General features: G+C 60.9%; 1 protein-coding gene across 1 annotated transcript in view; it reads left to right on the plus strand.

The window, feature by feature from the left end:
* Shank2 (SH3 and multiple ankyrin repeat domains 2) overlaps positions 1-20,982 on the plus strand; it is a 422,358-nt gene that overhangs the window by 276,464 nt on the left and 124,912 nt on the right. The window contains 1 exon segment of the mRNA XM_047516941.1: positions 715-790. Within this exon segment, the coding sequence (XP_047372897.1) occupies positions 715-790 (76 nt within the window).

Raw genomic sequence — 20,982 nt, forward strand, 5'->3', positions numbered from 1 at the left:
GTGTTTTGGGTTTGAGTAAAATAATCACATTTACGTTAGAAAATGGAACTGGGGAGACTAACAGCAGAGGCTCATGGAGTTAGACTTGGTTTCAGGCCGTTTTCCTGAAGCCAGTTACCTAATTTCTCTGAACTTTTGCAGGTTTCAGAGGGAGATAGCATAGGGTGTCTCAGTGGAGAGGCGAGCACCTGCCTGGTGGGGAGCGGCGGGGTCTTGCTGTCCTGGCCCTGCCCAGCTCCCTGCAGTCTTCAGTCTGACCACCTTGCTGGTCATTCCCTCCCAGGGTACCTCTGGCTCTGCTGAGCAGGCATTTAATCGCGTCTGTTTATTGTCTTTTTTCTTTTAGAATAAAGTGGCTGTGAGCAGGAAGATAGTGCCTGTGTCTTGCTCCCCGAGGAGCCACCTGCAGGTGCTCAGGTCCGCCCGGGCCCAGCAGCTCCATGCCGAGGGCTGGGGAGGCCACAAGCTAAAACATGTGCTGCCCTCTCTGCTCCACAGGGCTCTGCCTCTGTCTCGGAGCAGCTCCTGGACAGGGGCCGGCACGGGGTTCCTACGTGGCCCCCAGATTCTGCAGTCAGTTCCTGGACTCAGGATCGTCTTCTCCCTAGGACTTCCCCCAAGAGTGGATCTCGGCGTCCAGGGGCAGGTCAAGGAGAGCCGGCAACCCGTGTGGCTGTGATTTTCTAAGCACCGTTTCTCTTTCCTCCTGCACAGAAACCCGTGCGGACCGCAGCAAGAAGCTCTTCCGGCACTACACAGTTGGCTCCTATGACAGCTTCGAGGCCACCAGGTAGGACGGCTCTTCCTCTTCCAGGACCTCTGGGCAAAGATGCGTGCTCCACGGACACCAGGCCTCCTTGCTGGGCGCTCAAACCCCTTTGGTTTGCTTCCCCTGTGTAACCCCCGCGTGGGGCTCGTGGAAGCCCCAGCCTTCCGGAGGATCTGCCCCGAGGAGTGGTCTGCGTGCCACCTGCAGCCCAGGTGGAGCAGGAGGCGGGGAGCGCGGTGCTGCCGAGGGAGAGGGCCGTCTGGACGCTGGGAGGGCAGAGCTGGCCCCGGGGCGCCCCGCTGGGGCCGTGTTTGGGACACCTGCGGTGTCTGGGTTCGTTCGCACCTCAGGGCCTGTCCATCTTCATTCCCGCGGCTTCCGCTCAGCTTCCTGTTTCTTCCTGGAGGTCCCTTCCTCTGGTGGGGGCGCTGAGCAGGCAGTCCTGAGCCCGGGTGGGCCAGTGTGGTTTGTGCAGGAGCTGTGCACAGTGATGGCTGGAGTGTGGCCGGTCTGGCTGTCCCACCGGGACCCCAGCAGCACGCACCTCGCCCAGGGCAGCCTGGCCTCTGCCTCCTCCCTCTAAGTCTGGACGAGGTGAGGCAGTGCTGACCCATTTGTCCCCCTTTCCCCCAGAGGCTTTGCGAGCAGCATCTCTCCTGGCCATGCTGCCCTGGGCCGCGTCCATTGCTGTGTTTCCAAGTGTCCCCTGTTGGGAATGTGGGGAGCCCTCACCCCTAGACAGCGTTCTTCCTGGACTGACAGGGAGTCAGGTGTGTGACTGGGACACGTGAGGGCCCTGCAGCCGACCCGGGCCTCTGAGCAGCCCGCCAGCCAGAGCTCCGAGGAGGAGGACCAGTCTGGGGGAGTGTCCAGGTGCCCTGCCCTGGGCCCTCCCTCACCCTGGGGGTCTGTGGGGAGCCGCTCAGGCCTGTCCCTGACTCGGCCTGCCTGTCAGGGGATCTGGCCCAGGCTGGTGCTGCCGAGGCCTGAATCACACAGAGAGGTTGGCTGTGCTGAAGTGCGTGTTTCGGTGGCTTTCTGTATCTCTCGGGGTCCGAGACCCTTTCAGCACCCAAAGGGAAGCCCTGTCCCATCAGCACCACGCCCGTCTCCCCTCCCCAGCCCTGCGGCCCATCAACCTTCCACATGGATCCGCCTGCCCAGGGAGCCTGTCCCGGGAGGCTCGCGTGTGGTCACTTCTCACTGGCCACTGGCCACGCCCGATGGCCTCAAGGTCTACCTGCCTTGTGGCAGGTGCCAGCAGCTCACTCTCGCCCCACGGTGTGTTCTCACAGGTAGTGTATGTGAGGTCAAACCCCATCCTGACGGTGGCCAGCGCAGAGCTCCAGGCGCTGGGCACACACCCTGCCTCATGGCCCCCCTCCACCTCCAGGGCCTCCTCACCTCCCCAGCCTGGGGCCCCGCCCATCAAGCCCTGGCTCCCCCGCCCATCAAGCGGGTCTGAGGACACTAGGGACTCACAGCAGTTGAGACACACAGGGTTTGTCCTGGCTCCTGCCACTCAGGATCACCACGTCCTTGAGGTCCGTCCACAGGGCAGGATTTCTTGGCTTCTCAGGGCTAAAGAACTGACTCCACTGTGTGGTGGACCCCATTTTCTTACCCGCTCGTCCATCAACACACTTGGGAATTCGCGCTGTCCCACCAGCACGTGGGTGTCACTGTGGATATGCACCCGCAGGTGACGCACACGCTTCTGGGTCTCCAGGGAGACCCCCAGGGTGGGAGCTGCTGGTCGAAGGTGGGGTTAGCACAGACCTGTCCCTTCGCCGCTCACACCAGCCGTGTTCTACCGGGGTACCTGGCCCAGCAAGGGAGCTGGGCCCCAGGGGTGGTGTAGACTCCCAGGTCTTGTCCCACTTGCCTACTTTTGACCTTGAGACCCGGGTACCATTGGTTACCTGCCTGTGAGCAAAGTCCAGAGAGAGAGCTCAGGGCTGCCAGCCTCCAGGGAGCCATACCTGACCCTGGCTTCTCCCAAGGGGTCTTGACTTGGGCCAGGTGGGTGTTTCTGCGGGAGAGTGCACCTGGAGGTGGTCCTGGTCCATGGCTTCCTGCTGCACTTCCCTCCTAGCAAGAAGGGCCTGGGCAAAGCCAACCGTCCACAGTGCCCAAGGCTCAGGGATGCCTGGCGGGGCAGTCACCGGGGCTGCTTGGAGGCTGTCCAGGTCGGGAGCTGGAGTCTGGTGAAAGGTGCCCTCTGGAAGCTGAAGGGCCTAGGAAGCAGCTCGCCCTCCGACTGTGGCTTTAGCAGCGCCGTCTCCTCATAAGTCCGGTGTCTGTAGGGTCCAGAGTGGCAGAGGGGCCTCCCTTGCTGTGTCCTTGCCTGAGGGTGCTCACACCTGGTACGTGAAACAGGTGGCCCCATGCTCAGGACCACTGCCCACAGGGGCGCCCAGGGAGGACCTGGCCTGATGGAGCGGGACAGGAAAGGATGTGTGCCGGTGACCGGGTCCCAGAGCAGGGGCTTGTCACATGCCCAGCAGCAGGACCGGGACACACAGGGCCCTCACGGTTATGAAGTCAGAGTGGCGGCCCCGTGGGCGGCCGCTCCTCCCTGGATGGAGCCAGGCGGAGCGGGTCCTCCCAAGCCAGACGACCAGGTGAACTCCGAGGACCCGGCCACCTGCATCCCTGTTGGCCATGTCCAGACAGAGGCTTTTGATCCTTCACTGGACTGAGCTCTGTGGCAGGGGCTGGCACTGCAGGGAGGAGGGACTTCCAGGCCACACCAGGGTCAGCTGGCAGCTGCTAAGTGACGGGTGGGAGGTTCTAGCCTTGGCAGAGTGAGCCAGCCTGACTCCATGGTGAAGAAGCACACGGGTCATGGCCATGACCCTGCTCGGGGTAGCTCCTTGCTTCCTCGCCTCCAGATTCCAGCCTCCATCCCCTGGCAGCACTGCTGACAGCTGACCTTCGCCACCTTGTACGGCAGGGGCCTTTGTCCACTGGACAGAATGACCCTGAAGTGGAGAGGGGAAGGCCACCTTATGGGGCTCGCCCTCAGCCCCACAAATATCTGGACCCAAGTGGGGTCTATGGCTGCAGCCTCCCCCGCTGAGGTCAGGTGGCCTCTGCCCAGGACTGGCGTGGAGGGAAACCACGGACTGGATTCTTCGTGGGGCCAGAACCCGCCCCTCCCAGAGCCCCACTGGGAGAGAAGGGCTCCCCCGGCTCCCACGCACCCATCCGCCTGTTCCACAGGTGCTGGGCTGGGCTGGGGGCTCTCCTGTGCTCTGAGCCAGCGGGACTTTTCTTGACCACACCGTGACCTTGGCAGGGCCTGGAGGGCAGGCGCAGAGGAAGCTGGTGGACAAAGGCACGGGTGTCACGTGCCCTCAGACGAGGGCGGCTCTGGAGTGGACGTGGGTGGAAGGCTGGCCTTGCTCCTGATGGAGCAGCAGAAAGCATCTGGGCCATGCCCAGCGCAGTGCGGGCACCAGGCAGCTAGCAGTTCATTAGCCCACTTGAGAATCCCTGTTAGAAACGTCCTTCTGAGCAGCGAAGTCCAGCACCACGCCAGCCCCTGCCATTAAACACCCGCCGAGGGCAGCAGGGTCACTGAGCGGCGGGAGAGGCCCGGCCCCCTGCAGATGTGGATGGAGTAAAATGCCAGGCTCAAGGGGGACGCGTCCTCGGTCAGCCAGGAGGCTTCTCCCCTCCCGCCCCTGGCGTCCACGTTGGCCCAGAGGCTTGGGGCTGAGGAGCTGATGGCTGAAGCCCACCCACTCGATGGTCAGTGTCCAGTTGCTCCAGCCAGTTCCCTTCCTGGGATTCCTTTCTACCACCCAGAATGCAGGTGAGAGAAAGATCTAGAAATGGCCACATAGATCAGGGTCAGGTGGCAGAGGTCCCGGGCCACTGCCCCCAGGACTTTGCATGCTGTTGCAGACACGGCTCAACACAAGCCTGGAACGGCAAGCTCCCTCTCCTCTTAGGTCGGGTCCCAGCCTCGTGAGTATGAGACGCCCAGGAGGAGGCTCCTGAGAGCACTGGGACCTCGGGGACGCACTCACGCTAGTCCCCATGTACCTTCCGACCCCCTGTCCACCCGCCCACACCCCTTCCATCCATCCGTCCTTCTGTCCATCCATCCTTACACCTGTCCGTCATCCAGCCAGCCGTCCACTCAATCATCACCCACCTGTGCCCCTCCTGTCCAGCCATGCATCTGCCTGTCATCGTCCACATTGTCCTTCCCCCTGCCCACCACCGTCCCTCGGTCCATCCACCCCACCCATCTCTGTCAGTTTAACCAGCATCATCCAGACAAGTAGCCTTGGCCTCTCGGAGATGAGTCTTGTGAACATGCACAGCACGGTCAACCGTGATCAGAACCTCGCTCTGGCTGATGCGCTGGAGCAGGTTAGCCGCTCTACCATCAGAGCTGGCCCGGCTGGGAAGCGGGGAGGTCCAGGCAGGCTGGTCACAGGGAGCAGGGACGGACAGTCCCTCTGAGGAAGGGACTTCCATTGGCACCTGAGGCTGAGGAGGAGTTGGCCCCGTGGCAGGGCGGTGAAGAGAGCCCGGGACAGGAGCAGGGCCAGCTGGGAGAGGGGAGGGCGGCGTCTAGGACACCTGTGCTTCTGGAAAAGTTTGACTCCCCTCAGACTCGGGGTGGGAGACGTTGGAGAGCGTGCAGCAGATGCCAGTAAGGCTGGAGGAGCAGGAGGGTGGCCGGAGCCAGGACAGGCTGTCTCCCAGGCCAGCAGCGTGGCGAGGTGGCGGGGCGGCGGTGGGGAGGTGGATCGAGTGGAAGTGCTGAGGCAAGATGGAGTGGACGGCCGCCCAGCACTGGCTGTGGGCGCACGAGAGGCGCGGCTCAGCTCTGCGGCTTCCCTGGGCTTCTCAGGGAGGATCCCGGCTGCGGGCTCCTCCTGGTGCCTCTGGCCGCTCTGCACGGGCGGGCGGTACTCCGGGCTGCTGGAAGGAAGGAGCGGGCTGCCCTCCCCCTGCCTTCGTGAAACGGTCTTCAGGACTGATTCAGAAGGGTGGCACGTTGTGCCAGGAAGCCAGGTGAGTCCCACTCTCCCTGGATACTTTTTTTCATGGTTTTCAAGCATCATTTTTATATTTTTTAAATTGGTAAGTGGAAATAGATAGGGCAAAAATTCAAAATGTGCAGAAGATAGCAAGTAAAGAATAGCTCTCTCTCCCAGCCCAGCCCCGAGTTCTTCTCCCCAGACAGAAGCTTAGTTGCTGGTTTGCTGAGGATCTTTCTAGAGACAGATTCTGAATATAGAAGCATATGTGTGTATTACCAGAAGCCTGTTTGAACCCCTGAAGATAGGTGTCCTAGGTTTTCTCTCAGACTTACCACTGTGTGACCTTGGGCAGCTCACATACCTTCTCTGAGCCTGTGATTCTTGCTGTCTGCAACTCGGTCCCCGTCTCCAGCTGTGCTCATGTCAAGAATGAATGAGAAAACATGTTGGGTGCTTACAGCTCCGAAGAGGCACTTGCCGTATAAATCGGGGGGTGGGGCTGCTGGGTTGCAAACAGCCTGTGTGGGTAGCAGCTTTCCTCTGAACCCCAGCTTGTGTTCTAGAAGACCGCTTCCATGTGTAGGTAGTAAGAACTGAATGGCAAGGAGCAGTGCCTCCCCCCTCCTCCACCGCCGTCCTTATTTTTATATCCCATTACTCCTTGAAGCGGAGGGATGCAGGCCTGGGCGTGTTCGCAGGCTGGGTGCGGAAGGAGAGGTCCTCTGCCTGTCCACCCTCCAGCTGGCTCGCTGGGCTGGCAAGAGACGGTGCAGCTTGCATGGCAGGCCCTTTGGCCTGGGGGAGACGGCTTTGCCTTTGATTTCATGCATTTCCATATTTTCGTTTTGTATGAGGACGTCGTGCTTTCGTGATTTTTTTTTCATCCAAGAAAGGACAAGGCAGCTCTTGGGCAAAGGAAGATGTCACAGCCTGGGACACCCAGCTCCACCATCTTGCTCCCTGGCCTGATGTGACCAGAGATCACACCCCGGTCTGCACCCGTCACGGTTTCTCTCCAAACCACTCTGCTCCGTGGTCTGCGCCGTGCCGGATGGCGTGCCCAGTGCTCAGAGCCAGTGGGAGGCCTGGGTACCCTGCTCCCTTCCTTCCCCCTCTACTTCTCTCCCTCATGCAGCTCATCAAGGCCGCAGGGGTCCTAGCGTCCCCTGGCCTGTCCTAGTGTCTCCTCCTCACGGCATCTGCACGTCCTGCCAGGGCCCTTTCCCTGGTCCCCTCAGTGAGCTCCTTAACCTTTGTCCTCCCTATGTGCGTAAGAAAAGTAATCGATCAACCAACGCAAGCCCCAAGGACGGGGCCAGGAATGGGAAGAAATCCCGTCTTCCTCCCCCGTCCCCGATCTCATCTGCATCTCACTGGGCAGAGGAACTGCTGGTAAACTTTGCTTCCTTCTTCGGATGGTCACCTCCCTCTCTCTGGAAACCTGGACTTCTGGGGAAGATGAGGTGTTCTCAGTTTTCCCCTGTCCCAGTTTTGAATGGTTGTGCCAGTTTGCTAATTGATTACTTTTAAATAACATTTGGACTTCTTTCTCTTGTTTAATAAATTTTAGACAGCATCACTTGACCTTTTATATTTATATTCATATTCAAGTTCTGTTAGTTGGATTCAAAAGTTAAAACCAACAGCAGAAAGCATTTTATTATGATGATAATGTGAATTATACATCAGCACCAAGAATGGGCTAGGATTCTATTTCCTCTTTTTTAAAATATTTTCTTAGTTGTATATGGACACAATGCCTTTACTTTATTTTTATGTGGTGCTCACGTGTGCAGGGCAAGCACTCTACCACTGAGCTGCAACTGCAGCCCCCAAATTCTATTTCCTCTTCACAGACCTATAAGAAGTTCCTTCCTGATATCACAACGCAATGGATTCTTTTTTCTTCTCTTCTTTCAGTTTTTAAAAGTAATCCCACATTGAAGTTTAGTGTTAGGATTTTTTGCATGAAATTTGTTTTTCCTGGAGTTTGTAGTTGCCTTTCTTTTGTGTTTCTTCTGGTAGAATTATGTCTTCATGGGTGCGCCACTGCCCTATTACCCTGTTTCTCTGTTACAACTGGAGTTTGTGCTGTTCTTATTGGCAAGCTCCGATGCTCCACTCCAGTTTGAACTCCAGCCCCAATCTCTACTACCATTCTGCACTTCTCCCTCATGGAGCCCTGGGGTAAGTGAGTAGTTCCCTAGTCTTTGTTCTTGTTCTGCTGGGGTACCTCCTCAAGTAACCACCTCAACCAAGGTATCTGGAGTGGAAGTGTCCATGTCTGAGGTCTCTAGCTTCCCAGTGCGCTCAGCGTTTTAGAAATCTCGGTTCAAAACGCCTCTCACTCTGAGCTGCTCAGGCCTTGCTTCCTTGCCCTCTCCTCTCTTCTTGCTGCTGATGGGAAGCCAAGGTGCTGTCTGATCTGCACTGAGCGTGTAGGAGCGTCACCGTTTCTACTTCAACGTGCGGATGCTGCGATGCTGGTGGTGTATGCCCCTTCTCTGTGCATTGTGCTCACTCTCTTGGAGAGACTCCCTCTGACTAAAGCAGCTTCCTCTTTGAGGATATTCTTGCATTATTCCCTGGGAACATCTCCCTCTCTCCTTCCTCAATTGTTCTTTCTGGATTTCCCACCAGACCTTTGAGTTCATCCCATCTGTCCAGGTTCTGGTCTCTGCCACTTTGCTGTCTATTCTGGGGAATTTTCCAGCCTCCTGTCTAAGTTATTATTTTCTCGGTCACTTTATTATTGTTCAAGAGAGTTTCCCTTTAGTGATGGAATGGGCTTTGAAAGCTTCAGAGAAGTGGTTTCTGGGGATCTCTGAGAGCAAACCCAAGCATGGGCAGAGGTGTCTCACCCTGCTCTCCTGACAGCCCACAGCAATTGCAGCTTCTTCTGGTCGAACACCAGAAAGAGACACCCAGCAGCATGTGCCTTGTCCTGCTCCTGCAGGAAGCTCCTAAGCCAAGACGGATGCAGGCTCTTGTGCATACCTGCAGGACAAGTAGCAGGATCCTGGATGACAGTGGAGGGGTCGGTGTGGATTTGTTCTGGAGTGAGCTTGCAGATGGCCGGGCGATGCACAGGGACACAGGGGCTGGTCCCGGGAACACAGCATGTGAGCAGCATGCAGAGAAGGCTCTGGCCAGGAGGGACAGGTGGAGCAGCCGGCCCAGACTGGTGACGTACGGGAACCCGTTCCTCCGGCTCGCCAGCCACCAGCCCTGTGACCCTGTAGGACCTGGTCCTCCCCTGCACCCTGGACATCTGAAGACCAGCGTTTGCTTTCTGCCCGTTCCAGAGCTTTGAGACTCTCTCGTGCTGGGTCTGCAAGGAGCCCAGCATGGGCCCAGCACTTAGGGAGTGTCTGGGTGGGCACTGGGTCCCAGGTGTCCAGGCGCTGCTAACTGGGCCGGGCCAGGCTCCTCCTCCTCCAGGATTAAGTGTCCTCTGGCCTCACCAGAGCTGCTGTCCCCAGCACTCCACGGGGCCTTGGACCTGAAGGGCTTCTGACTGAAGATGGGCTTGGAGCCTCTGCCCTGGCACAGCAGTTTCTGGTGGGAGAGAGGTGAGGGAAGCCCTCTGCAGGGTGGGAAGGAAGCTCAGGGACAGTCCTGCCCTGGGAAGTGGGAGACCCTTTTCCAGAGCGCTTAGACGTGGCCCACAGAGGCACCCAGGACCCCCAGGGCCAAGGGCAGAGGAGCTTCCTCCCGGAGGCCTGCCACTCCACCTCCTACTGACCTCTTCTGCGGGTGGGGGACAAGGGCTTTTGTTCTGGACCCGCTGGCCCCTGTGTGGGGGCTGGGAGTTGAGTCCCTCACTGCCAGGGAGGCTCCTGGCTCAGCATTCTCAGGCCACATTTAGTACATTTCCCAGGTGGCGAGTGGGTGTCTGGGTGGGGGGAGCACAGGCAGATGGGTGAGGAGACGAGAGGCGGCAGAGGGGTTGCTAGGGGAGGCTGGGATGCGGGCACACCTCCAGGCCAGGCCCAGCAGAGCCACCCGGGCCTCAGCACACACCCAGGGGACTGCGAGGGTGGAGCAGGTGACCACTGGCACTGCCCATGAGCCTCCTGTGTCCCCAGAGCCCAGAGACGCTCCAGCCACAAGTTTTGACCCTGTTCCCCAGAGCTTTCCACAGCCACCTCTGCCCCCAGCCCCCACGCTGTGGTGTCCTCTCTTGCCCTGAGCATCTGCGTTGGTGATTGCCACAACACAAATACCCAGCCAGAGTCCAGCAGCCAGCCTGCGGCCACTGAGCACCAAACTAGGAGGAGGTGTCCACCACTGGCCCTCACGAGCCAGTGGGAGCCAGCTCCAGGACACCCCAGCCAGCTTCCAGTCCCTCTGCTACTCCTTCTCCAGCCCCGGCTCTGAACTCAGGCCGACCCAGGGCAGGAGCAACTCTGGAACTGAGCGTGCGAATCTGAATTCCGAGGCCTGCGGGGCCAGCCTGCGAGCTCGGATGTTGGGACTCTGGTCCAGTCCTGGCCCCAGCTTCCTGCATGGCCTGTTTCCCACCTGTAAAAAGGCTACATGGGTCCCAGATTCTCTTCTGATTATACAGTCTGTACATTTGGCCTGAAACTGCCGTGACCACTGGCCAGTGGCTACCATGAGTGAGGATGGCCAGTGTCACTGTGAGTGGGTGTGTTTGCACAAAACTGCTGACCTAGACAGGCCTGCAGGACCAGGATCCCAGGGCCTTGCCTGGGAGGGGTGGCCGCCAGGCCCCAGAGGGGCTGGAGTACTGAGTCAGTGTCCAGGCACGGCTTCCCAAGGAGCTGTGAGGCCAAGGGCCCCCAGTCCAGGCGACGGTGCAGCAGCCAGTTCTCCAGGTGTCCCCATGGCCGAGCCTGGCACCCAGCAGGCTCTTGGGAAAGGCCCATGCTGATCCCGATCCTGTGCAAAGGTTTGGTGCTCTGGAGTCCCCTACAGGAAGTAGGGGCCCATGGTGACTGGCTCAGGGAGAAGAGGGAGAGGAAGTGGACAGCCCAGTCAGCATCACCTGCACCAGCCAGAGGTTGGTCTGTCTGCCTCCTTCACCTGCCCCTTCCACTCCATGTCTCCTCCAGGATTGGACAGGGACTGATTCTGACTTGTCTCCTCTCCCTGTCATCTGCTTAAGGACAGGCGAGTGTCCAGCCTGAGAATGATGGTGGGGAAGGGGCAGATAGGTGGGGGGTACGAATGGATGAGCAGGTAGGTGGGTGATGGGTAATTTGATGGATGAATGGGTGGATGGATAGATGGTAGGTGAGTGGGTGGATGGATGGATGATGGATGGGTGGATGGATAGATGGTAGGTGAGTGGGTGGATGGATGGATGATGGATAAGTGGATAGATACATGGTAGGTGAGTGGTTAGTTGGATGATGGATGGATGGGTGGGTGGATAGATGGTAGGTGAGTGGGTGGATGGATGGAGGGGTGGACAGGTGGATGGATCAATGACTCAGAGTGAGGAAAGGGGTCAAGGTTGGGGAGCACACTCAGGCCTCTGTAGGAAGCACTTGGTACTCATGTGAGGAAAGGAAGGGGCAGCATGGCCCCAGGGGAAAGACTTGGGTCCCAGTGCCAAGGAGCTCACCATGAGAAGTGCTTGATGCCCCCAAGGAGTTTTGGCTGTCCCCCGTCCCCCAGGGGCTCTGCTACCCCTTCCTCCAGGCCTCTGTCTGCACCCTTAGGATTAGAAAGACACACAGCTTAGAGAGCTTCTGCCACCTCCTTTCTCCTGGGGCGGTTTGGTCAGGTGGCCCAGCCTGTCTGCTCTGGGCAGCTGCCAGCCATAAGCAGGTCTTTGCTCCTGAGGCCACACGCTGATTAAAACCTGACTCTATTAACCAAGGTCAAGGTGGAGGCTGGCTTGGTGACCAGAAACCTGGCCTGGCAGATGGTGCCCTCTTGCCCCAGGCCCCTCTGCCTGGAGATGGCCTCGCAGGTCTTGCTGTTTGTGGGTGTGCCGGACTTGGCACTGAGTGAGGGGCAGAGGGAGGGCAGTGCTCTGCTCGGGGGCCCAGCGCAGGAAGGGTGGGCCTGAGCGGGTGGGAGCTGCCCCTCAGTAGGGGCTGTGGAGGGAGGGCTCTCTCCCGGGTCTTAAAGGCCTGGTCACGGGGCCTCTTTGTTTACCAGTTTTCTTTCTGGGCTCTGTGATGGGTGGGTTGAGATCAGGAAGCAGAGTCCTCCAGCAGTACCCCTTAGGGGCATGGCTGGGACTGAGGTCAGGGACCTGCATTGGGACCAGGTAGCCTTGGGGTCCTTTGCTCCATCTTTCTGCACCGGATGTTCCCATCCATAAAACACGCTCACCAGGAGCCTCAGCCCCTCCTCTCCTGCTTGCATGAGAGCTGAGAGGCATATTTGGGACCCTTCTTTTTCTAATGGGGACGAAGAGGCAGAGAGAGGCATGTGGCTGATTGGAAGGGTCACAGCCATCAGCTGGGCCAGGGCAGGGCGGGAACCAGCCCTCGGTGGTGGCTCTGGCAGGGCAGTGTTCTTCCTGCGACCTCCCTGCACCAGATGGGGTGTCAGTCAGATCCTGCTGAGGAGGCCAGGGACAGATGTGGACCACTCATGGTTTGGGGTTCTGGGAGCTGTTTCCTTGTTCTCAGGGGCGGAGAGTGGGCATATGTGACGGGGGAGGACAGCCGGGGCCAGAGGCCTGGGTCTCTCTTCCTGCTCATTCTTTCAAGTGTGCAGAGCTCTGCTCTAAATGATTAGCACGTGTGGTCTGCTGAATACCACCCCCAGAACACGTCCCCGTCAAGTCCCTGGAACTGTCAGGCTCACCTCATATGGTAAAAGGGGGGCAGCTGTGAGAGGTGAAGGATCTAGAAATAGGAGGCGACCCTGGATAATTGGGGAGCCCTAGATGCCATCACCTGTGTCCTCACAAGAAGAGATCGTGCAGAGGGGGGAAGAGGAGGCCCCGTGACCAGGAAGTCAGGACTAGAGAGAGGTGACCATCAGCCAAGGGACACCTGAGGCCACCAAGAGCTGGAAAAGGCAGGAAGGAGCCTCCATAGGGAGTGCAGACCTAGGATTCAGACCAGTGACAGCTGATAGTGGACGATGGGCCTCCGGAACTGTGAGAAAACAGGTCTCTGCTGCTTTAGGTACCAGGCATGAGGCAGTTTGTTACAGTAGCCACCAGAGACGCACACGGCCTGTCTCAGCACCAGCTGATGGAGGTCTACACACAGGACGGCACCCAGTCTGCAGAAGGTGGCAGGTTGCATGACCAGAGTCGCAGGCAGAGGTCAGGGGACCATGTTGGGAGCAGATATTGTCATGAACCTCTCTAGAAGCGGGGAGTCAGCCAGAGGTGGGAGGAGAGTGCAGAGGGAGGAAGCAGCAGTGGTCAGTCCCTGAGTCGTGAGTGAGCCTGGGCAGGAGACCACGGGGAGATGCCACCTCACGGATGCCCAGGAGGACCCAGCTCTGCGGGTGTGCCACCCCTTCATTTGAGTCAGCCTTGCCCCTCTCCAGCCAGCCCGCCAGGCATGCCACCCTACCTTCTGTGCCTCGGTTTCCTTCCCCTGTGAGGCGACCCCCGAGCCCTGGGCCTGGGTGAAGCCAAGATAACGCTTTCCTTTGCTTTGCCATTTCCCATTCTCCCCACCGCATCCTTGGGGGTATCCAGTGGGTCATGCAGTGGGTCACGCCGTCCACTTCACCCACAGCCTGCTTCCACACTAGCCTGTTGGCGTCCACTTCCACATGGGTCCCTGTAAGTGACTCCTTAGTAGCAACCGCTTGGGCGTGGGCTGCAGTGTCCCCAGCCCATGGCCTCAGCCTGGCCGTTTGGGTGATTCCAGCTGAATTGACACCTGCCCTGCCTCCCTGCGCCTCGGGCGTCTCTGCCTCCATCCTAGAACCGGGATTGTGGGGTTGGAGGCGCTCTTGCCGGGCCCCCCTCCTGCCTGGGCTGTTGACCTCCCAGTTCTCTGAAAAGGAAAAGCAACGTCCCTCGCCTGGGGGCGGCCGGCGTGCCCCAGGTGTGTCCCGTGGTTTCAGCCTGGTGCTGCAGGGGACACGCTGTCGGCAGCTTCTCCAGCCGCAGCCACGTGGGCCACATCCTCAACCCAGAGGGCCGAGCAGGAGGGCAGCTGTGAATCACCCTTACTGCCCTCTCGTGGCTGGGGTGGCCTCTCCCCAGAGAGGCTCAAGTGGCACTGGAACGGGAGTCCGAGGCGGTCAGCGTCCAGGGTGGCGAGGCTGTGCTGCCGGGAGCCTGGATTTCCTGGCGTGGTCAGGGTGGCGCGGAGGGAAGGCAGCTCTTGGCCTCGGAGGAGGTGGTCCCCAGGGGGCCGCGTTTCCTCGTTGTCTAATTGGTTTCTGGGCTGGAAGCCTGCTGGACTGTTTAACCTTGCAAGATGAGGTGACCGCGGCTGGGCAGATCTGTCAGCGCCGCTGCCGTGTTTGGACTGTGCCCGGCGGAGAATGTCCTTCTGAGTTCTTGGCTATGGATGCTGCAGCTCTGGGACCAGGTTGAGTGGCAGGTGTCTGTCCAGTGGGTTTGCCGTCGGCCTCCACCGAGGAAGGGGCTCCTGTGGAGGAGCAGGTGGGGTGGGGCCAGCGTGTCTCATGCTTCAGGAGCAGGACGCCCCGTGGGCTCCAGTGGACAAGCCAACATGTCCCTGCTCATCCTCCCTTAGAACAAGCGCCGGACCTCAGGGCCACTGGTGCCAGAAGCCAGTAGCCTTCAGGTGGGCGGTTGCTCCTCACTGACCGGGTCCGCCCGCCGAGCTGAGGACTTGCGGGTGGATAAGAAGGGAGCCTGGGCTTCTGCCACAGCACCTGCCAGTCCCCTGGCACCCAGGCCCCCGTCCTGCCCCACAACTGCAGAACGTGGCAGGCTTTGATGAGTCACCCTGCCTCAGCAGGTGATCCTGGACACCCATCCGGGGGACAGTCCTGCTTGAGGCTCGACACCAGAGGAGAGGGGGCTGGCATGGCATGGCTGGTGAACCATGGCCCTCAGGACCTCCCTGCCCTAGCTGCTAGGACCTGTGGACATGTGGCCCTACGTGGGCAGGAGGCATTGAGGCAGCAGATGGGGCTTTGTCCACTGATCAGCTGACGTTAGGATTCGGAGGGAGCCTGTAGGGCCTGGACCAGATCACAGGGTCCTCCCTAGAGGAACCACAGGGCACAGGCTGGAGAGAAGGAGGGTCACAGGCCGAGGAAAGGCAGGGACTCCGTGGAGCCCTGGGGAGGCCCCCAGCCAACACCTGCCATTAGCCAAGAGACCCCCAGCCTGCAGAAGCAACAGAACCAGCGTGTGTTTGAAGCCACAGTTTGGGGCAAAGTTGTCACAGCAACCATAGGACACAGGACAATTTTTGCAAGTGTTCAGCACATTGAAACTCAAAGGGCAAAGACCCCTCGGGCACAAGCAGCCCAGGTCAGAGCTGGCGGTGAGCACGTCACTCCCTGGGACAGGGGGGAGCGGCCCGCTTCTCAGGTGGAGAAACTGAGGCCACAAGCGTTCCCATCTCTCACCCACCGCCAAGTGCAGCGGGGAAGAATGAGGGGCTCTGGCGCCTCTTGCAGACTGTGCCAGCAGCAGCCGACCCTGCCCAGGCCTCCGCGACAGGCTTCGCAGGACAGGAGGCAAGTTCCAGAAGACCCTCAGCCCGGCCTGGCTGCAAAGCTGCAGCGGGCCTCCCAGGAGGAGCAGTCAGCATCCGCAACCCATGTCCCCAGCCCAGAGCCCACTCCATGTCTGGGACAAAGGCTCTGGTGGGCTGTCTGTCACGGGGCTGGGCTGAGAGAAAGCCCCGAACAAGCCTCCCTTGAGCAGGTGCTGCACCAGGCCTGCTCCTCACCCAGGAAGACACGCCCGCTCTCCACACACCCTGGGCCAGGAGCCAGCCTCGCCCGGGAGGATGCCGGCCCTCTCCGGAACCTCTGAGGCCTGTGCATTCAGCCCCCAGGGGACTGTCCCCGCCCTGCAGAGAGGCCTCCATCCCCAGGCCTGGGCTTCCCTGAAGCCCTCCCGCCCCCGATGGTGAGTTCTCTGCAGACAGGCTGGGCATCCGCAGAGAGGTGCCCCGCGTGCTGGGCAGGTATCTGGGGCCCGGCTCTCCCGCCTTGCTCGCAGCACCAGGGCATGGCCCAGGCAGGGGGCCCGCTCTACACGTGAGCTCGCTGGGGCTGCAGCAGCAAATCACCGCACACAGGACAGCGGAACACAGCAGGACCAGCCTTCCCGCTTCTGTGGAAGAAGCCCCAGCCCTCGGGGTCAGTGGGGCTGCTCCCTGCAGTCAGCTCCAAGGGAGGTCCTGTCCCGGTCTCTCCTCCAGCCCCTGGTGACCCGCACTCCCTGGCTTGTGGTCGCATGGCTGCAACTGTAGCCTTCTCTGTGTGTCCGAGTCCCTTGCCATCTCCTGCAAGGACATCCTTTGTCCAAGATTGCCTCGTCTCTGTCCTTAGTGACATCTTGAAATCTGCAAAGACCCTGTTTCCAGGCCAGTCACTTGCTGAGGTTCCCAGCAGACGTGAGTTTGGGGGACACTGCGACCTAGTCCCCCACGTGTGTCTTCACTGGGGGCACGGGCGCCCCAGCACATTGCCCGGGACTGAGACCTGCGAGCCCACGTTCTCCTCAGGGCTGGTGCTGAGGCCTAGGTAGCGGCTGTCAGTCAGGCCGGCGCCACGAGTCCCCACGGTGCAGGCACACCTGGGCGCTGTGGACTTGGCTGGACTGCCACAGGCACAGGCGGGGCGTCCAGGGCCTGGGAAGGTGCTGTTTCAGTCCACCCACAGGAGGTCAGGCCACCAAGGGAGGAGACTTGCTGCGATGGGTGCAGCCTCTGTGCTGAGGCTACAGAGGCACAGAAGATACCTGGGCATCTCTGTGTGCTGGGTACTGTTCCAGGCCCTGGGTGGTGGTGGGGGTCAGCAGGAGATGGTGCCCAGTCCTTCTGGGGCTCCCATCATGGAGGACACCCCAGATCGTGTGGGGAGTTGTTTCGGTCGGTCACTGGTGCTGAGTGGACAGGGCAGACTATGGGATGGGGTGGACACTCACCGCAGCAGGCAGAGCCATGCCCAGCCCTGGCACCAGCTGTGGGAAATGCACAGGGGGCCCTGGGCCTCCACTGCCGTGGCCCCCAGGGCTGCCCCAGATGGCGCTCGGCCATTAGCTGGCAGAGCAGACTCCCGTCTGACCTCTGAGTCACGGCTCCCTTGCGGAAACAGGGGAGAAGTCAGTGGCCCCTCTGAAGTCTGAAGTTGGTGTGCGAGCGGGAAATGGGGCAGGGTTCTCACGGTGCGCGTGCGTCCTGAGCTCGTGCCCTTGGCTGTGACCATCCGAGGTCCGTGCTGCCTGTGCTTTGCTGTCTGTTTTGGCACAGACACACCCTGCGGTCACGGCGCTGCCCAGCCCCTCTGCTCAGCCCTGTGGGGGAGGGGTCTGAGGCGCATGTTGCCATGGAAATCTCTGGATGAACTCAGGCATCCTAAGGCCCCTGAGGATCAGGGAGTGTGTTGAGTCTGGGTGGGGAGATGGAGAGCAACCGCAGGCAGGTGACCTGGGATGGGAAGGAAGAAAGGAAGTTTGGACATGGACCGGCTCGCGGTCGGGGCCACCAGCAAGGTACACTTGGAAGAACAGCAGGGCAGACAAGAAGCCCAGGTCGTCGTCACAAGTGCCAGGAGCAGGGGCGGAGGGAGGCCAGGCGCGGGGCTCGGCCACCTGGCCGTGCGTGGACTCTCATACTGAAAAAATCAAGGCAAGGAGCAGGCCCGGCTGCGGCCCGAGGAAGTGGCCCCTTGCAGCCTGGTGGGGCGCGGGGTGGCCACGGCCTGCTGGAGGGTGCACCAGAGCACCCGGCTCTGTCCTCTTGCCACCGTGAATGGCAGCAATGGCTCCGGACAGTGGAAGGAATCCGTGGGCTGTGACCACCTGCACAGACCGTGGCCTGGAGCCGGTTAGACGCTCGCTCGGAGGCGGTATCCAGGGAGAAGCGAGGCGCTCCCTGGCCTCAGTGGTCAGGACAGTGCCCCGAACAGCGAGAGGCTGCAGAGGTCCCACCAGCTCAGGATAAGGCCCGCCCTAGTGGACCGCGCTGTGGGTGCCCAGTGCTCCCCCGGTGCCGCTTCCTTGGGAGCTCCTTTGCAGCGGCTGCATCCCATAGGGTGGGCTTCCTGGGACAGGTGGCACAGAGCAAGTTGGTCTGGGAGGAGCTGGCTCCTGCTACCCCAGGGCCGAGGGCCGAGGGTCCAGGGCAGCAGGTGCTCCCGCCATCACAGGAGTCAGGGCTACATTTGAGAAGCAGCCCCCAGAGCTGTGGGTAGAGCAGGAGGTGCCCACCCAGGCCCTTGGCGTGCTCCAGGCAGCAAAGACTAGAGGAGGGAGCCGGCTGCTTAGCTAGGCCTGTCGAATTACAAAGACTCCTGGCTGAGGGCCGGAAGCCCCATCTGCCACCTGGCTGCCAGAGCTGGGTTAGCAGGGCAGAGCCAGGCCCAGCCCGGCCGTGCTCCCTCCTGGGGGCTGTTGCCGAGGTCTCCTGGTGCCTGAGATCTCCGCTCTTCACTCCATTTGGCCTGTAGAGACGTCCAGCTCTGGTGAGCCTCTGTCCCCCGCCAGGTAATGTACGACTTACTGCCTGTGTATTTTGGATTAGCCAGGGTGCCCAGGGAGCCTGCTTGGTGGCTAGCAGGAGGTTCAGAGCAGCGGACGCCCTGAAAACCACTTCTCAGCTCTTGACCCTGAACTGTGAGTCCGTCAGGAAGAGGGATGGGGGCCACGTCTTCTGTGGAGGGCTGGACCTCGGCGTGGGGCCTCAGTCCAGGTCTCCAGGACTCCCGAACCCGCCCAGAATGTAACTCAGGGTCTCGACCTAGAGGAGAGTCTCTTCCTGATCCTGGGCCCACCTCCTGCCATCTAGGAGGCATTGGGCTGCAGGAGATAAACCCCCCAGGGCGGCTGAGGTCCCAGTGGTGACTGTGGGGACTCTGAGAAGGGCAGGGCCAGCGTTTGCGCGGCAGGCGGCACATCCGCCACCCCTCGGCCTTGCCCTGGTGGTTGAGATGGCAGCTGCGGCTCCGGTTCCACGTCCCCAGGGCAAGTCCACATAGGAACGTCTCGCTGGAAGACCAGGCCCTGGGGTCATGGCGGCCCTGAGTGCAGGGGAGGCTGGAGAAGCCTCACACATGCCTCTGGAGTGGGCTGTGGCTGGGGGGCCCTGTGTCAGGAGCTGGTGTGGGGCAGTGCCAGGCTCGGTCCTGATCCCCACAGGCACAGGGCCCGGGTGAGGGACAGTAGCCGGGCCCCCTGGAGAGGAGGCTGCTGGAGTAGACCTTGAGGAACGCGCAGTCAGCCGGCGGACGTAGAGGTGAGGCCGTGCTCAGGGCCTGCCCTGCCTCCACACCTCTCAGCCCTGTTCCTCTTTCCTGGCAGTGACCAGCCCACACCCTTTGTCCTCTGCTGTGGTTCTGAGCCCTCCCGGGGAGCGGGGTCCTCCAGGCACGTCGTCCCAGGTGCTCCCACACAGGGGCTTCCATCTGCTCAGGTGCTGGCAGGACAGTGAACAGAGCCTCCCAGAAGGTGCTAGAAGGTCCTCCTGTGGCCCTACCTCCTTCGCTGCTCAGCATCTCGCGTCCTGGCCCGCTGCCCCCAGCCCTGGACTCCCACGCCACCCGGGCAGGTTCCCTCCTCTGCAGAGGAGCCTCCTCACCTCCCAGAAGGTGACGGAGACCGGGTCAGTCACACGCGAGGCTCTCAAGACTGGAGCCTGTTCACTGTGAAACCGCCCTCAGCGTCCACGCCTGCTTCAGAACCACTGCCTTGAGGCCAGGATGCAGGCTGCCTGCTGAGCCGGCCAGCGAGGAGACTGGAGCAGCCGGGGGCCTTTCCGGGGCAGGTGGGAGCTGACCTGCTTCTGCACACGCTCGCCCAGCGCCCAGGCCCGCCCTGGGACTGGCTGGGTTAGGCCAGGCGCACCTGTGCCCAGACAGTGGGGCAGCCCCTGCGGGAGGCGGGCTTTCCTTAGTTCGGTGCACACGTGTGCGCCACAGACGTGTGCCATTCGGTGTTGGAGAAGAGTGTTTGGAACATGGAAGGCATGTTTTTGGAAACTGTGGCCTGTGGGCCAGACCAGGCAGGGAGCCCGCGTTTGTCAATAAAGCTTTATTGGCACGAGCAGTCCGTGGCTCGTGTGTCCTCATGGCTGCCCCTGTGTCACACCAGCAGGGTGTGCCTGTGACAGGGACCACGGTCGGCCCGCAAAGCCCCGGGCGTTTCTCTGGTCTTTGCAGAAACCATTCCCCTCAGTTGTCTGAAGCCTCAGAGCCCTCTCGGGGACCTCGGTGACAGTGCCCCAGCTTAGGTGACTCCTCAGACCGTGGCCTCGTCCACGACACTGACGCCTCATCTGACATCCGTACCTGGGACAGAGGCGCGTACCAGTCACTGGCACTTCAGCCAGCAGCGGGCCACCGGTGCCGCAGGTGCCGCGGTGGCCTGTGAGCTTACCTGGCATTGCCGCCGTACCTGTGCTGAGTCCAGGCGTGTTTTGTGGCACAGATACAGTCGTCCACGTGACTGTGCTCTGTGGCCCTTAAATAGAGGGAGGTGGACACCAGGGTGGACCAGGGAGTGGCCTGGCTCTCCTCCCTGACCCAGGCTCCTCTTGGCCTCTCCTGAAGTGGGCAGAGCCCGGGCTGGGCAGTCCTCAGGAGCTGTGGGTCAGGGCGAGCCCCAGCCCAGAACCACCCGCCGAGTCCACACGGGGTCTGATTCCCCTGGAGAGGGCCGGCTCTGGCCAGGGCATGAGGTCCCTCCCTGACAGGCCAGGGTGGGGGCCCAGCCTTCCGAGAGGAGCTGTGTCCTGCCCTGCGGCCCGCTCGGTGTGGTCTTCTTGGGCAAGCTCTGAGACCGGCAGATGGGGCAGGCCGGGCCTGTCATTTTAATTAGCTGGTGGAGGAAGGACGCACAGCCCCTTCCTGCACACACAGCAGACGCCAGGCGGTTCCACTGTCCCCGGTTTTTCTTTTGTAAGAACATTCTGTTCAGGGCGAGGGCTGAGGTTTGAGAGCCGGCCCTGCCCCTGACCGTGCCGGCGGCCCTGGCAAGCCCTCTCCCTTCCAGCCTGGCAGTGCCAACGGCCCACCTGCCGGGAGGGTCCAGGCCACAGGATGGAGCCTGCAGGAGTAGTGGTCAGGGGCCCTGGTGCCTGCTCCACCCAGAGAGGTGGC

This window comes from Sciurus carolinensis, chromosome 11 (assembly GCF_902686445.1).
Source record: "Sciurus carolinensis chromosome 11, mSciCar1.2, whole genome shotgun sequence".
Lineage (NCBI taxonomy): Eukaryota > Metazoa > Chordata > Mammalia > Rodentia > Sciuridae > Sciurus > Sciurus carolinensis.